Here is a 22,232-nt window from a genome sequence, read left to right on the forward strand (position 1 = left end):
TAGTTAAGAGACTTAACACAAAAATATCCTATACTCGGATGACTATTCATATACTTTACCCTATTAAATATGATATTAATGTTTTTAGGTGACATTTCGCTGACAATACAGGGTAATCGGAGGGTACAATAGAAAATATGATAAATTTTATATTTAATACTTAAATTATCATTTTTTTCTATAGTACTAAAATTTTTAATTGTTTTAAAATCATATTTAACATTTACTTTTTGTTTCATTTTAGTACCTTTCATTTTATGGGTAAATTAAATTAATCATCATTCAAAATTAAATTAATCATCACTCAACTATCTTCTTACTCTTGTCTTGGTTACTAAAATCTAAAAATTTTCAATTAACTATTCACCTTTCATATTGTTCTTATTTTAATCCATCTAATTTATTTTATTAATAATTATTATGGCTTGTCATTTTTATTATTTAATTAATATGTAATTCAATAAAAATAAAATTGAAAGTTAGAGTGATTAAATTAAGAGTAATTTAAAAGTTAAATAATTAATTAAAAAATTAAACTTCAATGACCAAAATATGAGTAAAAAGACAATTGAGCGATAAATGATATAAGTTATCCATAAAAAAAAAGTGTCACGTATAATAATTTCTTTAAGTTTTTAACGGTAAGATACTAAAACAAAACAAAAAAAATAAACGTTAGATATGATTTTAAAACAAAAAAAAATAAACAAAGGGGGTTGTGAAGCAAGGGGATAAAAACGTAGGGGCATGATTGTGTTCTAAGAAGGCTCGAATAAAGAGACAAATTGTAATGTGGCTACGTTAGATGATTACGCTTCAATCCAGCAGAACGACGTCCAAGAGCTGTAAAGCATGTGGGGCAAGCGAAAGCACGAGAGGAAGTGTTATAACTCTAACACAGTTTTGAAGCACGATCGATAACACGAAGTCCATTACCGAGAAATACACAAGTTTTCAAACTAGAAAAGACTACGAGAAGATCGAGTTAAACAAAATGATGAAATCTTTTTAGCACGATCGATAACACGAAGTCCATTACCGAGAAATACACTAGTTTTCAAACTAGAAAAGACTATGAGAAGATCGAGTTAAACAAAGTGATGAAATCTTTTTAAATGCAGAAGGAAGCATCGAACACGGAGTCCCGAAAAAACACAGTGTTATGGGAAGACACAAGAAAAGCAAGTAAGCTTTAGATAGTTCTTACGATGGAGAACCATAGTAGGGAATGAACCTAACGAAAGTAAAGCAATTATCCTGGAGTTCCTGGGGCAAGTCCACCGACCATTGTAGAATTTGACGGATAGGCATTAATGTATGACATCCAACCAATAAAGCGTGGAGACTTTTCGATCTATTAGAAGATTTCTAGAGTCTAGCAAAGTGTACATTTAAATGTTTTTGGCCCTAAATGTAATAACACTTTTGTCCTAATGAAGATTATTCATTATGGCAGACACTTTAGGGATCAGTACCTCGTCTTTTGCATCTTGTATATTTGCATTTTAATTGCATTAATTATTCCACATGCATTTATCATATAGCCATTGTGATTAATTCTTAGGAGATTTCATTTCAGTAGCATCCCATGCATTCCATGAACGAGATAATATCACATAGCAATAAAATAGAGAGGCCTCAAGAAAATTTGGCCAAAACTCAATGAGAAATTAACGATCAATTGAAGTGGTTCCAAGATGAATCAATGAGTTAACAAGCATGATGAATATGCAGGCCAAAGGTCAGCTCGTCACGAAGATCAATCAGGTGGTGGGTCACATCATAAGTAATATGGAGGAGATAAAACTAGAAGAGAAAATCACTCTTTGCAAGCATTCACAGCGAAAGATGTCTTGGGTAAACACGACCCTTGAGATGTTTCAAGTGCCTATCCCAGCTTTGTTTCCACATCTGATTAAGGGTTGATATCTTATTCTTAAACCGTCAAGAGTTTTAACTAGCCCTACTGCCTATGGTTATGAACCAAACATCACATGTGACTTTCACATGGGGGTAGCCGATCACCCCACTGGAAAAGTTATATCACTCATGGAGGAAATCAAGAAGCTGGTTACTAGCAGAGTGATAATTCAAGATTTGATTAAGAAATATGGTACAAATTGAATGGGGCATCCAGGGATGAGACAAGAAGAAATCATGGAGTTGTGTTGTCTAGACCATAACATGTATTGTTTGAATCTGCCTTTTTATGTCAGGACTCTTTTTCAATAAATGTCATTTTTTTAGAGAAATGAAGCATTCCTGAAATTCATTGAATATCATATATAATGAAATGCATATTTTGGAATTGAGGTTATAGCCTTTTGACATATGACGAGATCAAATTCCCAAAAAGACAAGGTTCATTCATCATTGACCCCCTAAAAAAAGAAACATTTCTCTCACACAATGAAACCATAAGATATTCAGATAAGTATGAAAGTAGACAAGATGGGGCATCCTCGATGCATGACATTGCAAGACTGGTTAGTTTGCATATCTATTAAGGATGTTCCGTGATGATATACAATTTTCACAAATGGAATGGTGGAATAGAGAATTTGGTTTAGATAAGTTGCTTGAAAATTAAGCTCTAAGGATGAAATTTCTTGACTTTCACATACACTCAGACTATAACAAATTCTTCTTGACGAGCTTAGAAAATCTTGAAATCAAAAACTCAAGAATTAATGTGATATTAATGAATGATAATTTTAACAATGTTGGGGGCACTCCGCTGAAAGTAGTAGGATGTTAATATTCGGAGGTAATATATGAAGCATCTATGGAGGTAATGTATGAGCTTTATGAAGTGAGTTTCGTTTGATTTTTTCAAGTCGAAGACTTTCTAATGCTTGATTCCTTTAATTAAGGGTATTCTGCTAAAGTAATGGGCCATGTCAATTGTCATATCTTTATGAATACGATTACATTCAAATCATGACACTAGTCTCCATGTGTCGAGATGAATCTCCCAGAAAATCTAAAGCGAGGACATAAAAGTTTACAAGGTATAATTTAAAGAAAGAAGGTAATGCCTAAAGTAAATGTCGACTGATAACGAGTTTCAATGAAATGTGGACTAAGAGAGTCAAGAAATATCTGTTATAGTCGACTACACAAAAACACTCATGAATTTTGCTTTTAAATTGATATTTCTACATTATATGTGCTTAAGGAGTCTATGAAACTTGAATAAATGAAAGATTCTTTATAACTGAAATAGAAATACTCTCTAAGAAGTTTTGCAATGAAGTGTAGCAATTACGTTATTTTGTCCACTTCCTATTCATAAAAACATTAAAAAACCATGAAGTCCTGATAAGACAAAACCTGATCACATTACCTTCCCAAATCACCAATGGATCTTGACATTTGTCAAAGGGCTATAATTTTTGAAATTAACATGTCTGATTTGTTTATTTAATATTCAGTGAAATGATATTCTGCTTCAATTACGTTGACATCATTTTTACATCAAACTTTTCAAGGCATTTCTCAAACAAGACATTTTTCTCGAAGATTCACTTGAAGAACGTGAGATAAAGTGGGGCATCCTAATCTCTTCTCCCTCTATCTCATGTGCCTCATGATGTGTTTTTTTTTTATCAAAGTAGAGCCTGACGCTGCGAAGAAGATGGTAGCATTACAATCCATGGCCAGACGTGATACTGGATCAAAGGGACAAAATATAACAATTCTAATTAATCATTTCAAAGTGAATATGGGCAGTACGGATGGTTACTTCTTCCATTACAATGTCTCTCTTTACAATGAAGATGGTCGCCCGGGAAGTGCAACAGACCTACAACAATGAGTTGGTTGGAAAGAATTTCGCCTATGATGGCAAGAAAAGTTTGTTCAGTACGAGATCTCTTCCTAACAATAAGAACAAGTTTATTGTTATACATGAGGACACGATGCAAGCTCTTATGGTAATTGCAGCCCAATGAATTACCTTCCGATAAATCGAGGTCTTTAAACCAAGAAGAAGACCAAGGTTGACAATGATTTGGCAAAAAGAAACCACTTTCTAGTCAAAATTCAACATAACTTAAGGCGAGAAGAGCTATTTGTCGAGCAAAAGCTTCCAAGTTCGATTCCACTCAGCTCGAAGGCATAGTGACCATGTGGTCACAACGATGAACTACTTCTCGGTCAAAACCCAAAATAAGGTCTTCAAGTCTAGAAGAAGGCCTAAACTAATTTTGACAGGGCTCGAGGCGAGGAGAGTTATTCGTCAAACAAGAGCTCTTAAGTTCGATTCCACTTAACTTTAAGGGTACATTGGCCGCATGGTAACAAGAAGGAATTACCCTTCAGTCAAACATCAAGCCAGGGTCTTTAAGTCGAGAAGAAGACTAAGGCTTTCGAGTTCAATTTCATTCAGTTCGAGAGTGCGATGACATCGTGGTCGCAAAGACGAACTACTTTTTGGCCAGGCATCAAACTGAGGTCTTTAGGTTCAGAATATGACCAATGATTAGAGGTTTCAAGTACAACTTATAACACCCCCAACCCGTATCCCAACCTGGATATGAGTCAGAGATATTACATTGACTTTTAAAACACAACTCATTACAAATAATAGTAAAATACTTGAACTTATATTACGAAAAATACAATAATATACATATGGTAATATAAGTTTACCAAAATATTCAGAGCATACACAACTTAACTCTAAAATTACATGCCAACATCCATTTTCATAACAAAATGACCTACTGATTAAGTTGCTTCTGATCTGATAGTTGCAGGAGTAATGTTGTCCAGCTGCTTAACCTCGATCGTCTACTTTATCAGATCCTACGTGTGAAACACTCACACGCTAAGTCATCGACTTAGTGAGGCAATAATATAATAATAATATCAATAAATACAAAGTAATTGCCAAAATGAGAGGGGTTGCAGTAATAAGATGTATGTAAACAATGCAATAACCAAAACCATGTTTCTTACACATATACTTATCAAATTCACATTCATAAGTTCGCCTTAGTAAGTTCATTAGCCCATGGTACTATACAGAGAACCTAAGGTATGTGAGTATTGTGAGGTTGTGCACTATGCTGTCACCACAGCTCATATAATTGCACCTAAGTGCCACGTAGAACTGCACCGTAGTGCCGCGTAGAATTGCACCGTAGTGCCATATAATAATGTCCATAAGGACCACATATCATTCCTTAAGAATCATATACATATGCCAAGGATCAAGTATGTGTCTCACCAGACTTCACACATGTTCCAAAGAATACATATATGTCCCAAATGACCACATATCATTCCTTAAGAATCATATACATATACCAAGGATCAAGTATGTGTCTCACCAGACCTCACACATGTTCCAAAGAATACATATATGTCCCGAAGGACCACATAGACCCTCTACCCTTGGCATGCCAACTATACCTATAGTTCTCATTTACATAACATGGGCTTTCACAATTTATCTAATTCATATCACGTAGACATTATTTCCATACCTTTATCATATAACTCATATAACTTTTTCTTTCATATTCATGTCCCATAATGCATATGGTATGGATTCATGTCATATATCATAATATGAACTACGATCATGTATCAAAATATTGAATATAGACTTATCACAAGTCTAGAACTGAATAAAATACATATTCATGCTATGCATATGCACTCACTTAGATTTCTTTGTTTTCCCTTGATTGATCCTACTTGTCGATGGTTCCGAAACTCGATTAGACTCAATATCTACATAAGCAAAATTTTCAAGATGATTATCAGATGCCTAAGTCTTGAAATTAACCTCTAATAGCCTACCAATTTAAGAAATTGATAGTTTAGTCTCTCTTCTTTCTTTTATCTTTTTTTATTATGGGGGAATTGGTTCCCCCCTGGGGGTATCGATTCCCCCCTAGCGTTCTGGAAATTCATATTCGTTTGAGGGGGTATCGATTCCCCTTGAATGGGTATCGATTCCCCTAGCCCAGAAATCATATTTTGAGCTCGAAATTCACTTCATTTCATCTTAAACCTTCATATTTTACTTCCTTTAATATTCCTAACTTCTATACACATATTTAAACTCATTTCTATTCCATAATCACTTCTTTAAACCCAAAATTTCATCATTTACATGGCATTCAAGAATCACACTAAATTTTCAAGGTGTTCTAATTCAAATTCTAACACTTCATATCCCTTAATTAACTAGATGACAAGTCAAATCTCACTTCCAATTCTTATTATGAACTCTAATCTAAGATTTCACTTTTATACTTCCTTTCATTAATTCTTCATATACTTCTCCTCTTGAGGTTTTAAAACAATTTAAACTTCCTTTAAGCTTAACTATTGCCTAATGGTCATGAATCAACCATAAATTCATCAAGAAATTCACTAACAAGAAAATCTTACCTTAGCTTGGGTCTCACGTATGAAGAAGAAAAAAGAAGAAGATGACTCTGGAAGCTTGTATTAATTTCCTATACATCCACGTGGTTAATATAATACTAACCCCAAAATTATATTACTATAAAAAGACCATTTTATCCTTCTAATCTTCGTTCTTTATAATTAAATCCTACACAAAATAACTCAAATAAGTCATTAAACTCTTCCATCATTCTACTTAAATCACCAAATGCTGAAACTTTACAAATTAATCACTAACCCGGCATGGAGGATGTTACAAATCTCCCTCCCTTAAGAAAATTCGTCCTCGAATTTTCAATAAGAAAAGAGATGGGGATACTGATTCCTCATATCCTCCTCACGCTCCCATGTTGCTTCCTCTACTTTATGATTCTTCCATAAAACTTTAACCAATGGAATAGTCTTGTTCCTCAATTGTTTAACCTCATGAGCTAAAATTTGAATCGGTTCTTCCTCATAAGTCAAATCCAGTTGTACCTCGATCTCTTCTGGGTTTACGATATGGGAGGGATCCGATCGATATCTCCGAAGCATTGAGACATGGAATACATTGTGAATCTTTTCCATTTCTGGTGGTAAAGTCAATTGGTATGCTACGGGTCCCACTCTTTTTACAATCTCATATGGTCCAATAAACCGGGGACTTAACTTTCTTTTCCGACCAAACCTCAACACATTCTTCCATGGAGATACCTTTAAAAACACTTTATCCCCAACTTCAAATTCAATCTCCTTTCTTTTAAGATCAGAATAGGACTTTTGCCGATCAGAGGCCACTTTGAGGTTATGCTGAATTTCTCAAACTTTCTGTTCTACATCTTGAATTAAATCCGGACCAAGAACACTTCGATCTTTGAGTTCATACCAATTTAATGGAGTACGACATTTTCTTCCATATAATGCTTCATATGGGGCCATCTTTATACTAGACTGATAACTATTGTTGTAAGCGAACTCTGCCAGCGGTAAATACTTTTCCCATGATCCTTTGAATTCCATTACGCATGCTCTCAACATATCTTCCAATATCTGAATAGTTCTCTCTGATTACCCATCAGTCTGAGGATGAAAAGCTGTACTAAAGTTTAAACGAGTCCCTAACGCTCCATGTAAAGATTTCCAGAATCTAGAAGTGAATCCAGGGTCTCGATCAGAGACTATAGAAACAGACACTCCATGCAATCTAATAACTTCTCTAATATACAGCTCTGCATACTTTTCCATAGAGAAATCCGTTATAACCGGAAAGAAATGTGCTGACTTAGTTAATCGATCAACAATTACCCAAATTGATTCTCTTTTATTCGGAGTCAAGGGTAACCCCGAAACAAAATCCATCATAACATTTTCCCATTTCCATTGAGGAATGAAAAGCGGTTGCAATAATCCTGACGGAACTTGATGCTCAGCTTTAACTTGTTGACATATCAAACACTTAGACACAAATTCGGTGATGCTTCGTTTCATCCCTGACCACCAAAATCGATCCTTCAAATCCATATACATCTTGGTTCCACCCGGGTGCATTGTTAACGGACTGCAATGAGCCTCTGTTAATATTTCTTTCTTCAAGTCGTCATTGTCAGGTATTACAATTCTTTCTTTACAATATAGATTTCCATCTGACTAAATCTCAAAGTCTTTAATCTCTTTGTTCTTTACTTGCTCAATTCTTTTCAAACATATTTCATCTTTACTTTGTAATTCTCCTATTCGTTCCAACCATGCTGGTTTAAGGGTTAACTCTGCACAAAGACCACCGTCTCCCGTTAAAGATAATCTTGCATCCATAGCTCGTAAAGCTACAAACATCTTTCTACTCAAAGCATATGCTACCACATTAGCCTTTCCGGGATGATAGTCAATTATCATATCATAATCTTTTAAGAACTCTACCCATCTACGTTGCCTCAAATTCAACTCTTTTTGATTCATCAGGTACTTCAGGCTCTTATGATCCGTATATAAGTAACAACGCTCCCCATAAAGATAATGACGCCAAATCCTGAGAGCGAATACTACAGCAGCCATTTCTAAATCATGAGTGGGGTAATTCTTTTCATGTGGTTTCAACTGTCTCGATGCATACGCTACCACCTTCCCTTCTTGCATTAATACACACCCCAACCCGTTATGGGATGTGTCACTGTATACTACAAAATTCTTGCCAGATTCCGGTTGAACCAATATCGGAGTTTCCGTCAGAATTCTCTTTAAAGCTTTAAAACTTTCTTGACATTCAGAAGTCCAAACAAACGGTACATTCTTTCTCATCATCTTTATTAAAGGCAGCACTATCATCGAAAAATTCTTAACAAATCTTCGATAATAACCGGCAAGTCCAAGGAAACTCCAAACTTCAGATACATTCTTTGGAACTTCCCAGTCCATTATAGCTTTAACCTTCTGAGGGTCTACTCTAATCCCAACTGCCGAGATTACATGCCCCAAGAAAATTACTTCGTTTAGCCAAAATTCACATTTGGACAATTTCACATAGAGATTTTTATCCCTGAGAATTTGCAAAACTAGCCTCAGATGTGCACTGTGCTCTTCAATGGACTTCGAGTAAACCAGTATGTCATCAATAAAGATAATAACAAACTGGTCCAAATAGGGTTAAAAAATCATGTTCATGAGATCCATGAAAGCAGCTGGTGCATTCGTTACTCCGAATGGCATTACGATGAATTCATAATGACCATATCTCGTTCTGAAAGCCGTCTTCGGAATATCTTTCTCCTGAATCTTCAATTGATGATAACCCGAACGTAGATCGATCTTCGCAAATACTGAAGCTCCTTTTAGTTGATCAAACAAGTCATCAATGAGTGGAAGGGGATACTTGTTCTTGATGGTCACCTTATTAAGCTGTCGATAATCAATACAGAGACGCATTGATCCATCATTCTTCTTAACAAATAACACCGGAGCTCCCCAAGGTGACACAATTGATCGAATAAATCCTTTTCCTAACAACTCTTGCAATTGATTCTTTAACTCTTGCATTTCTTTCGGAGCCATCCGATAAGGTGCCATTGCAATTGGAGCGGTTCCTGGCATTATGTCAATTTGAAATTCTACCTCTCTATCTGGAGGTAATCCTGGCAACTCAGCCGGGAAAACTTCAGGGAATTCTTGAACTATTGGAATCTCCTCTAGCCCTTTTTCTATAGCTCTTAAATCTATCACATTTGCAAGAAATCCTTGACATCCCTGTAGCAATAGTTTCTTAGCTGACATTACTACATTACATTTGCTAAGGGATTAAACTTTTCACTGCTCACACTTATCTCTGTTCCTCCTGGACTTTTCATGGTTATCTTTTTTAATCTGCAATTAACATCTCCATAGTAACGGAATAACCAATCCATTCCCAGAATCACTTCAAACTCGTCAAAGGGTAATTCCATCAGATTAGCAGGGAATTCAATTCCCTGAACCTTTATGGGACACCCCTTACAGACTTTATTCACCCGAGCACTATGGCCTAACGGAGTTGTTACTATAATCTCATTACTCGTAGCTTCTAAGGGAATCCTCAATTCCTTTACTAACTTACTTATAATATAAGAATAATTAGAACCCGGATCAATCAGTACCAATACTAATTTATCATACAACTGAAAAGTACCTGCTATAATATCAGGGTCATCACGGTCTTCACTTGTCTTTAGATTGTACACCCGTGCGGTTGATCGAACTTCAGGTTGAGCAGAGAATTCAGACGGGTTCCTTCCTCTGCCTCTTTCTCGTCCTCTTTGTGAGGAAGAACCAACTCTTTCAAATGGTGCAGGCTCACCAACAATCAATGGACAATCCCGGATAAAATGTCCGGCATCTCCGCATCGAAAACAAGTCCCAGCAGCCATCCGAAAAGCCCTAGAATGGTTTTTCCCACAGTGCTGACACTGTCTCGCTTGACTCGGAGTAGATCTCCCAACACCAGATCCCACTGACTGCGTCTGTCTAGGTCTTGCCTGACTTGCTCCCCTAGCAGACGATGCAACTGATTCTGATCTAGCTTGTGATCGAAATCCCGAGTCTCTTCCCCTTTTTGATGGTACGGAGCTAAAAGAAGCACCTGTTCTCTTTGATGTTTGAACTCTAAAATCCCTGAATCTCTCATTCTGAGCTCTTTCAAGAGCCTTGTCACGATTGATCACCTCTTGGAACGAGGACAAATTCAATACTATCAGCATCTCTTTCAATCTAGGGCGTAAACCCTCCACAAACCATTCACAAGCCTCTTTTTCAGTAGGCACAAGCTCGGATGCAAACCTACTCAACTTGTTGAACTCATATTCATACTCATATACAGAGCGGTTCATCTGTTTCAAATTCAAAAACTCCTGCTTCATCTGTCGAATAAATTGATCTCCAATGTACTTGTTTTTAAATTCATCTAAGAATAAAGACCAAGTCAATTGGTCACTGGGCATCCTCATGGTGACGTTCGTCCACCATATTCTCGCATGACCCCTCAACAACGAGATAACTCCATCTAACTTCTCCACTTCAGAACAATGGAGACCATCCAACATGATTTTTAAATCATTTAACCAAAGATCTGCCGCAAACGGACCTTCTTCGGTTTCTCCCTTAAATTCGGGAGCTCCTAAACCTCTCAACTCTTTTGCTACATTCATCCTTTGAGTTGGTGGAGCAGGAGGTTGAAGACGCGTTAGAATAGTGTCTAACGTTATGAAGAACATATCTTGATCTTGCACAGGCACTCCTTGAGATGTATGTTCTTCACCTTGCCTGGCCAAGGCAGGTGAAATAATGCTTTCAGCATGCCTATCTTCTCCCGCTTCACTTCGGGAGCTATTATGTTCGGACATCTAATAAGAATAAACACAATTTTCTATTAGCAAAACATCATACTCATACTATACCAGATCAGAAGTTCTCACTATTTGTTGGCATATATTCCATTTAAAGACTCTATAGACTCTGGTTTATGCCTAGAATCGACTAAACCATAGCTCTGATACCATTAAATGTAACACCCCCAACCTGTATCCCAACCCGGATACGAGTCAGAGATATTACATTGACTTTTAAAACACAACTCATTACAAATAATAGTAAAATACTTGAACTTATATTACGAAAAATACAATAATATACATATGGTAATATAAGTTTACCAAAATATTTAGAGCATACACAACTTAACTCTAAAATTACATGCCAACATCCATTTTCATAACAAAATGACCTACTGATTAAGTTGCTTCTGATCTGATAGTTGCAGGAGTAATGTTGTCCAGCTGCTTAACCTCGATCGTCTACTTTATCAGATCCTACGTGTGAAACACTCACACACTAAGTCATCGACTTAGTGAGGTAATAATATAATAATAATATCAATAAATATAAAGTAATTGCCAAAATGATAGGGGTTGCAGTAATAAGATGTATGTAAACAATGCAATAACCAAAACCATGTTTCTTACACATATACTTATCAAATTCACATTCATAAGTTCGCCTTAGTAAGTTCATTAGCCCATGGTACCATACAGAGAACCTAAGGTATGTGAGTATTGTGAGGTTGTGCACTATGCTGTCACCACAACTCATATAATTGCACTTAAGTGCCACATAGAATTGCACCAGAGTGCCGCGTAGAATTGCACCGTAGTGCCATATAATAATGTCCATAAGGACAACATATCATTCCTTAAGAATCATATACATATGCCAAGGATCAAGTATGTGTCTCACCAGACTTCACACATGTTCCAAAGAATACATATATGTCCCGAAGGACCATATATCATTCTTTAAGAATCGTATACATATACCAAGGATCAAGTATGTGTCTCACCAGACCTCACACATGTTCCAAAGAATACATATATATCCCGAAGGACCACATAGACCCTCTACCCTTGGCATGCCAACTATACCTATAGTTCTCATTTACATAACATGGGCTTTCACAATTTATCTAATTCATATCACGTAGACATATTATTTCCATACCTTTATCATATAACTCATATAACTTTTTCTTTCATATTCATGTCCCATAATGCATATGGTATGGATTCATGTCATATATCATAATATGAACTACGATCATGTATCAAAATATTGAATCTAGACTTATCACAAGTCTAGAACTGAATAAAATACATATTCATGCTATGCATATGCACTCATCTAGATTTCTTTGTTTTTCCCTCGATTTATCCTACTTATCGATGGTTCCGAAACTCGATTAGGCTCAATATCTACATAAGCAAAATTTTCAAGATGATTATCAGATGCCTAAGTCTTGAAATTAACCTCTAATAGCCTACCAATTTAAGAAATTGATAGTTTAGTCTCTCTTCTTTCTTTTCTCTTTTTTTATTATGGGGGAATCGGTTCCCCCCTGGGGGTATCGATTCCCCCCTAGCGTTCAGGAAATTCATATTCGTTTGAGGGGGTATCGATTCCCCTTGAATGGAATAGAACTTGCCCATTGTGGTAGGGGGCAATCTTCTTGACGTGAATATGGTGGCGGCAGAGCTGGTAGAGGACGATTTGGTGCTTCCCGTCGGTCTGAGTTTCGAGGTGAAACTTATATACATTTTTTTTAAAGTTCCTGTTGCTGTTTCATTCTTTATGTATTTCTATTGTCTGTCTGTTGTACTTTTCCCTTGTACCATATTGACATTGTTTTCATTCACTATGATTCAGTTGTTGTTCACGGACTGCCTTCTTGTGCTTCTTGGCAAGATCTGAAGGTGAGGTTATTCCAACTTGTTCTAAATTAAGGCTCTTCTCATATGGAGCTGGAAAGTAGCTTATCATGGATTTATTTTAGGATCACATGAGCAAGGCTGGAGATGTATGGTTTGCTGAAATTTATCTGGAAGGTGATGGTATGCGATCTGATTAGGTTCACTTACTATTTTCATGTTATATCCATATCTATCTGTTTCTGCATTTTATTTTATATGTTCAGGCGTCCAAATTTGTTTAGCTATAATTTTTCCTACAAGCCATGGGTGTTGTGGACTACACAAATTATGGCGACATGAAATATGCGGTGTATTTATTGGAACCTATGGCTATGGATTTGATTTGTTCGTGACATGTGGTTCTTGATTATTTTACTTACCTTGCTTTTGATTTCCTTGTTGCACAGATAAGGGAACTTGATGATTCTGAATTTCGAAATCCTTTTGCAAGGGCATATGTCGGGGTAACCCCTTTTTATTTGCAGAGTTATGTGGCTTTGGGCTTTGTTAAATGTTTTCTGTCCATGTTTTAAGGTTTTGACTGAAGAAGGAAATATGTAACAGACTCATTTTTTAAGTTGACTTTTGTACAAGTGATTGCTCATGTTTTAATAGATTCACTTGAATATATAATTCTTTTTTTGGGGGGTGGCGGCTGGGGTTTCTGTTGGTGATGGTATGCATGAATAAACGAGTTTGTCTTTGATAGAAAAGAAAATACCCTTGTTTATTGAGGTGGAGGGAATTTCATTTTTCATTTTAATTTCTCTTTAAAAATACATTTTATAGGAACTTGCAATTGTTATTTCAGGTGAAAGCTATGAGGGCAGTCCTCTCAGGGGTCGAAGCAGGAGTAGATGTCACAGTAGGAGTCCAAGAGGCAATCAAAGGTACCTATAAATTTTATTGGTCTTTTGCTTTTATCTTCTCCTGTGTTAAGGTCTCCCTCATACACAAAATTGAGAGATTAACACCCAAAAAATTGTTGCGGAAGACGGTTATCGGATAGAGCAAAATCGTAACTGATAATTTGAGAAAATAAAAATGAAGATAAAAGAGACACAAAATTTACGTGAAAAACCCCTAAAAATTTAGGGTAAAAACCATGGGCAACGGTAGAAGAATTTAACTATGAGAAAATAGGAATTACAACCTCTCTCGATCTACTAAGGAGAAACAATGATAATTCTCTCTAGATAAAAAAGGAGAAAACAACTCTCAAGAAACTCTCTAAAATCTCTCTAGTATTGGAAGAAAGCTAGAATGCTTTGGGATGGTTTTGAAGCTAAATGAACTAGGGTATTTATAGTTGAAGCTTTAAGGACTAATTTGTAAATACCCTAAATTACAATGACTAATTGTATAGTTTTACCATCCAAAATTTTCAACAATTTGGTGATCAAATTTAACCAATTTTGCCACCCCATTAATGCCACCAAATTACCACTCATAATGTTAACAATTGATGCAATTTAGTGTGCCAATTTTCAACAAAAATTTCACTCTCTTGTGTACGCATAGTCATAACCTTAATTTCTGTAGCTATCTTCTTTCTCATGGTTAGCCTGATTATTTCTTTATCCAGGTCTGTATCAAGGTCACCTTCACCTTCCCGATTAGCCAAGTATGTATATATTTGAAGTTTGCTATATATATATGTTACTTAAGCAGCAGTTTTCTCTCCCTTAGTTCTCATGTTTCCTTTTGCATCTTTGGCTTGCCCATACACAGATCAAGGTCAAGATCCAACTAGTTACAGGCAAGTTATTTCCGTCAATAATTGCAATGAACAAGTTTATAGTCATCATTTTGTCAGGAAAAAAGACCAATTTCAGAAAAATGAGTTATGCATGAATTAGAACGATATTTTCGGTTTCTCAATCCCAGAAAACAGATGGCAAACTTTAGGCTCTCATTATATATGCAAAACAAACTATATAGAGAGAGAGCTAGATCATTGGTTTGGGAATCGAGTCCACCGGCAAAGTTTTCCGATATTGAAATAAAACCAACACGTGTGCTTGGTCTTTGGTTTGCTTTACGGTGCATGTGTGCAGACTGAAAAATACCGACATGTCATGATAAATTCTTTCGAGCAGTTTTCATGGGCGAGTTTTATTGCCGTTACAGGAATGTCTGCAAGTGGCTATCATCTGCTGAGTTACCTGCGGACTTTGTGAATGTTTTGGTGCCATGTAGTATTGAGGATTGTTCAGTATCTTTGTGGTGTAATTCTTTAGCATCGGCTTCACAATCTGTGGTGATATTTATGGTATCATATCAAACAAAGAAAAACTATCTGCAGTATGATTTTGATTCAATTGAAAGCTGTACAAACACGCCTGGTTTCTCCTTTAGACCCTGTTTTCACCCCAATCTGCCCCATCTTCACAATGGAGTCAACAAAATCTTCTTCAAAAGAGGGTCCAAAAATTGGACTGAGGAATCCAAAATAGGAGTCAACCACCATCATCGTGGTGTCATCGTCGTATAGCCTGGCATCAGATTCCAGCACCGCGAAACCGTTCCGAACGTTTTCCATTATCAGTTTATCGAACGATTTCTCGCTGCCTCGATCCATTGGCAGTCTCACATTATCGTCTCCATTCTGAGGGCAAACGGATTTCAGCTCCGGCAAAAAATCAGGGCTTATTGCAGGGTCTGAGCCCCCACCAGGTGAGAAATTGTAAAGCCTTTTGGTCATGAAAAAACAAGCTGTCGTGCCAATCGTATGTGCCGCTGCATGCATTTTCATTGTCAAAATAAAAAACAAAGATGGCATTAGATGCTCACAAGTTGAGGACCATCTATTATTAATTGGCACATTCAACAAAGTGCTAGAGCCTAGAGAAAAGACTATTCTTCATGCATCTGTCCTGGAAAGGAAAAAACTTGATAACTCCAGCTTATCAGCCTAATATGGTCCTTGGTAAACAGTCATATATATATATATATATATGCAGGGATGGAACAAGCCATGCAGGTGTATAGTTGTATCTTGGAAATTTCAATTCTTGTTTGGTTTAAGTATTTTCTTTGTCTTTTCTATTGATGATCTAATTTTATATCCATGAATTTCTAATATAACTTGTTAAGTTTCTATCCGACATAAAATCTTGCGTTTCTTCAATACCTTTACGTGTGTGTGAGTAAGTCATGATATATTAGTTGAGTTCCTACTGCAACAATGATGCCATCAAACATGCATGAGACAGAGAGAGAGAGAGGGAGAATGGGGTAATTTACAGTTGAGAAGCACAAGGTCTTTCTCTGAGAGGCCTTTCTGACGAAACTTATCCTTGAGTAACTGGATTGAGTCACTAACATCTGGCACGTTAGCCGCCAGAGAAACATCCGAAACCCTTCCATCTCTACGGCCAGTCGGTACATCATATGATGGTCCATTTGCCTACATGTCATACATACATACATTCATACATAGAACTAAGGATTAAACATAGACAGAATAACATATATGAATGAAACCAAGTGTATGCATGCATCTTATACCAAAACTATTGCATCTCGAGCTGCTAAAGCAACTATATCAGCACAAGAAACAACTCCCGGACATGTAGCTTCCAGCTGAGCTTTGGCTTGTTCTATAACTTCAAATCCCCCAACTCCCTGGTGACCAAACGCATGTCTCTCGGCATTCGGACCATTTTCTATCAGAATCGAACCATCACAACCCTGAAAACACATATCATATCAAACATCAGCTCCCACTGATTTTAACATTAATGGGACGATAAAAGACAACAGAGTGGACAAAGGGAAGAAAGACCTCAACAAAACAATCATGAAAATGGAGCATGAGCAAGACGGGAGGGATGTTGGAGCTCGATTGAGCAGCATTCCGGACAACGCTCGAGACAATGGACTCGGCATTTGGGCATGTGTTTGCATAAAACCCCACAGAAAGCTGGCCTTTAGAAACCCCAATTGAAAATGCAGATAACAGCAGCAGTTGAAATAAGAAAGCAAATCCCATTGTTTAGTATGATAAGTACCAACAGTAATTATCAGCAAAACGGTGCCTTCGAGGAGGAAGACGAATGTATGTATGTGTGAAAAAGAAATGGCTGAGGAGTTTAAGTAAGCGACAGAGGACTCAGCAGCTATAAAGGTGACAGCTTTCTTGGATAGAGAAGCAAAAGTGTCGTCTCAACCAAAATTTGCGTGTGGTTTGTCATTTCTCTACTGGATTTATAGTGCTCTTCTTCTTTGAAATGTTCATGAAATTCTTTTTACTTTTATTGTAGGACAGCAATTGCAATTTTAAAAAATATATATGTGATTTTGAATGAAAAACATTAAAGATCATGGCACGTTCTTGAAGAGTTCCTCATAATTAAGTGTAGGTATATCCACAACTACCTCTAAATAAATGCATTCTCCAAAGAGGGCCCAATTCATTTTAAGCCCTTCTTCCCATGAGAGATGGCCAGAAGGGAATTTGGGAGAGATAATGATAGGATATAGGTAAAACTATGTCACCGGTCCTTCTACTCAAATAAAGCGTAAAATTTAGTCTTTATATTTAAAATGTTAGATCTTTTGTTTTTTCTTTTAGTTTGAAAAATCCTAATTCAGTTGTTGATAACGTTAATATTTTTTGTCGAAACTTTCAATCAGTATTAGTCAAGGATTCAAATTCGATGGGTTTTAATATGACATGGTTAATTTTCTTTTTATGAGGTATTAGATCCCTTAAGCAAGGTCAGGGGTTCGAACCCTGACATTTACGAATAGCGCAAACTAAGTTGGGAGGGTAGCCATTGCCTCTGCAGTACCCGATCTGACTTAGTTGGTAAATAGGTCGAATACTAGTGATTAATTAAAAAAATCCAATTTTAGATCAAGTTGGGTTTCTTAGAGTATCAGGTCGGGTTCAAGTTAGAGTGATAAATACTCGAGCCAAAACAATATCGTAATTATCTCTAATATACTCAAGGATAATTGCAACAATCTCACTCTCTCTATATTTTTCAATTAGATCCATATATTACCGAATACAAATAAAAAATTTATATATGTCGAGTCGTACACAAGATTTATCCCAAAAAAATATATTAAGTTTCGGATCAAGAACTTTAAAATTAAATGTTTATATTAGTGCAATGATCAAATTGTACTTTGTCCTCCTAAAATGAGAATATTCTCTTCTAACCCCTTTAAAAATATTAAAATTTTATATTAGTACAATGATCAAATTGCACTTTGGCCTCCTAAAAGTTAAAGTTGAATTATTTTTTCCCGAAAAGAAATATAAGCATCATTAAAAATCGCTCATAACTGGATCAGTTAGGTTCCTAAAAAAATTGAATTTTAACTTCTAGTAAATGATTTCCTAAATTTTCTCTCGAGTATTGTAACACCTCGAATCTCATGTTAGTTGTCTAAAATCCCCTCCCAAAGATGCAATCTTGGAGAATTCAGAATCACAGAATCAATAAAAAATATTTCAAGATAGCTTTGTTTTTCTATTTTTTATTTCAAATGCATCTAAAAAACACACAAAAAAATACTTCGTTTTCTCCCTTATCTGAGACACTTGAGTTGTCTCTGGGCACCCATGACGTTCAGGGAAGGTCGCCATCGCCAAGGATCGACGAATGGGTGGCTTTTAGGCTTATTTTGCTTCGAAGTGGATTTTTTTTCTTTTCTCAAAAATGACTTTTTAGGTTTGTTTTGATTAAAGTGGTCTTTGGTTTGGGATAAACGGAGGAAAAAGAAGAGCATGGTTGATTTGTGCCATCTTTTGGTCTTCTCGGTCACCGTTCGCGGTGGCAGGAGCATGAAAGAAGGAGGTCGAGGGTTGAAAATTGAGTGAGTGTGACTCTCCTCAGGGCGACCGGGTAAAACAAAAATGGTTTAGGTTTAGGTTAATTAGAGATTAATGTTATTTTATTTTAGGGGAAATGGGAAACTTTGTGTTTAGTCCCCCTAAGGTATCGCGTGTTTTTACAAATTGGTCACCTGCGAGGACCGAATTTCATATTTAACCTTTTCCAGTTGTATTAATCTTGTTATTTTTCCATTTTTTCGTGTTATGTAATTTTGGTTTGTTTTCGCTCATGCCCTCTTAATTTTAGCGCGTTTTTGCACGAAGGTTCTAGGTCTATTTGTTGTTTTACACGTTCAATTTTTATTTTATTTTAATTATGTCCCTTATTTTTAATTGCATGTTTAATTTATTTTCAATCCCTAATGATTTAATATTAATTCAATTTAGTCCTTTGCGTATTTAATTTGTTAGACTTTTGATTTAAGTACGTTGTTTTTTTGTATTTAATTTATTTTGTTTATATATTTAAATGTGCATGATTAATTTACTCTTTTAGTTATTTAATTTATTCAGTTTGTTTAGTTTTATTTCTTGTTTGTCCGTATTTATTTGTTTAGGTTTAATTTGGCATGGCTAATTTTTATTTCTAATTATTTAATTTAAGTAGCATTCTTTTAGAATTTATCTTTAGATCAGGATCCTCCAATGCATAACTTGGTTTAGTAATTATTGGTTTCACCTTAGTTCTAACTAGGGAGCAATTATATTCGAGTTTTCGTATAAAACGGCTGATTACTCTAGTCGATTGTTCGAATCCATAAATTGTTAATCATTAACTAATTTTTAAAGCCTACCAAGTTTAATTCCTTAATAGTTAATTAGGAAAATTATTAGAGCCATTTTAGATTAGTCCCTAGACTTTAGAATTCTCACATTTTAGTCCTTAAACTTTTAATTATAATTTTAAATTAACATAATAGATTAGGGTAACAATTGGAGCCTGACCTTAGGTTTAATTTCATCTTAGTCCTTTACTTAGGGGATGAGTCAATTTGAGTTTTCGCAAAAAAATGCCTGACTACTCAAATCAATTATCTGATTCAATAATTGGTTGATAAAATCAACCAAAGTTAATATTAGAGACTCACTTTAGGTTTAGTCCTCTAGATTCTTTAATTACATAATTTGAAAACTTTAGGTAGAAAATCCCTTAAATTACTCATCTAGTAAAATTAAGCTTTTAAATCGATTGTTTGATTGCATTTTTTTTAAATCCTAAGGCAATGTTCACTTATTAGGGAGTTAATGGTATATCTCCCGCAAGTATGCTCAGGGGGTGACTATTGGTGATTCTCGAAGTAAGTCAACATCCTTTTTAAGAGAGCATCATGATTTCTTAAAATTAGGACAATGTTCGATTATTGGGCATAATAGTTGATCCCCTGCATTCATGCTAGGGGGATAACACTATTGGCATAAATAAATGTACATCCTTTTCAATTGTGCATCCATAGTGAATTTTTTATGAAATAAGGTTCGAACTCAAGATTTATAATTTTTTAATATAGGGTAATCAACTAAGTACCAATTTTTGGGCGCTGTGGGGGTGCTAATTCTTCCCCACGCATAACTGACTCCCGAGCTTAATTTCTAGTTTTTACAGACCCCAAACTCGATATTTTTATAAAATGAAAATGTTTTATTAAAATTATCCTATTTTATGGTGTTCCAATCGACCTTAAATGGTTGGTGGTGGCTCCTCACATTTCAAAAAATATTTTCAAATAAAACCCCCAAATCGTACAAGTTTTCCCCACCTGGGCAAAAAACGATGATGACATTTAGCAATTTCCATGGTAGATTATTCATTTGATGTTATAAGCATGCTAATAAACCTCTATTATGAACCTTGTTGATCAAATAAAAATTTAAGAATGTTTGGGGACCTCACCAGGGTATTTGGGATTGAAATATAACATTTTTATATGTTTTTATGATTCTGCAGGTAGAGTATCGATACTATAAGCATAGTATTGATACTTGTTCTTTATTTTGGGCAAATTCATGAGTTTCTGGGTAAGAGTATCGAAACTTTGGGTCATAGTTTCGAAACTCCCAGAAAGTTTCGAAAATGGACAGAGTAGAATGTTTAAAAGTATCGGTGCTTACATAAACTATTGAAACAAAACTTTTGTAGGAGTATCGATACTCTTGGGCTAGTATCGATACTTTCAGTCTGTTTTGGGCAAAAATGTCAGTTTTTAAGGGAATTAGAATCAGTGTACCCCAACACTTTAGTATTTCCTCACATAAGACTTCAAGTGAGAACATTAATGATGTTTAATTCAAACGTAGAAATGAGAATAAAGTAAGGTGAAATAATACTAGCCTTGTTTGAATGCTTGGGAAAACGACCAAGACACTCGAGTTCCTTTAGCAAAGATAGCAAAGTCGAAAGTATAGATTCAGTCCGAATATATCCTTAGGGAGTTTGCAAGGCACTTTAAACTGACTAGTTTGGGCACAAGGTCCAACACTCAAGGAGTGGGCTAGTCAAGAGTGTGGTGTCATATGCAGAGATTCCAGGGCCACATTCTCGGTAGACTAGAGGGGTGTGTAAGCTTTAAGATACAGAACTCTCAGCCGCACCATGATGTCTTCCATAGAGTAGAGAGTGAGTATACACTTATACTCACTAAAGCAATACAAAACAGATCAGTAGACCAGATAGAAAAGTAGTAGACTTGAATGTTTAAGCATTTCAGTGAATTACAATTTGTATGTTTTAGCGTTAGTGTGGTGTTGAGCTAGTTAGCTCAGTCTTCAGATGTTTCCATGGGTAGGTTAGTAGATCAAGCAGTTGGGAAGCAGTAGATAGACCAAGGGTCAAACCAGTCCAGTGCAGATCAGATGTACGTCTCAACGTTTTTTTATTAGACATGTATATTTGTAAACATTATTGTCCAGTTAAGTCGTAGATTCAGTCATGTTGGTCTATAATATTTTGAAGTGTTAATATTTTATTTGGACCTCCTCAGGGAAAAGTTTTTTAATTATATTTCAGTTTATTTTATGGTTGGTTATAATGGTCGTTTTAAAGCATGAGAAAGTAAGAATAAGTTGGTTAGCCACTTCAGTGGTTCCATATAACACCTTAAATCGACCGACTGTGTGTCGTACTAGTCTAGGGTGTTGCAAGTACATTTATGCAATCATACCAATAGTAAACAAATTTCAATAAAAATTCTAATTGCGTTATAGGATTGGACTAGAAT

General features: G+C 35.7%; 1 protein-coding gene and 1 pseudogene across 1 annotated transcript; one reads left to right on the top strand and one right to left on the bottom strand.

The window, feature by feature from the left end:
• The first annotated feature begins 3,737 nt into the window (after nucleotides 1-3,737).
• On the top strand, nucleotides 3,738-15,346 carry LOC120199882 (annotated as a pseudogene).
• Nucleotides 15,347-15,423: 77 nt separating this feature from the next.
• Nucleotides 15,424-17,219, bottom strand: LOC120199892 (peroxidase 43-like). Its single transcript, XM_039200871.1, has 4 exons — nucleotides 16,954-17,219; nucleotides 16,677-16,859; nucleotides 16,413-16,575; nucleotides 15,424-15,905 (listed from the first exon to the last, which is right to left on the bottom strand). The coding sequence occupies exons 1-4, from the start codon at nucleotides 17,158-17,160 to the stop codon at nucleotides 15,484-15,486; spliced, it is 975 nt and encodes a 324-aa protein (XP_039056802.1). The 5' UTR covers nucleotides 17,161-17,219; the 3' UTR covers nucleotides 15,424-15,483.
• Nucleotides 17,220-22,232: the final 5,013 nt, after the last annotated feature.

This window comes from Hibiscus syriacus, unplaced genomic scaffold (genome assembly GCF_006381635.1).
Source record: "Hibiscus syriacus cultivar Baekdansim isolate YM2019G1 unplaced genomic scaffold, ASM638163v2 tig00005712_pilon, whole genome shotgun sequence".
Lineage (NCBI taxonomy): Eukaryota > Viridiplantae > Streptophyta > Magnoliopsida > Malvales > Malvaceae > Hibiscus > Hibiscus syriacus.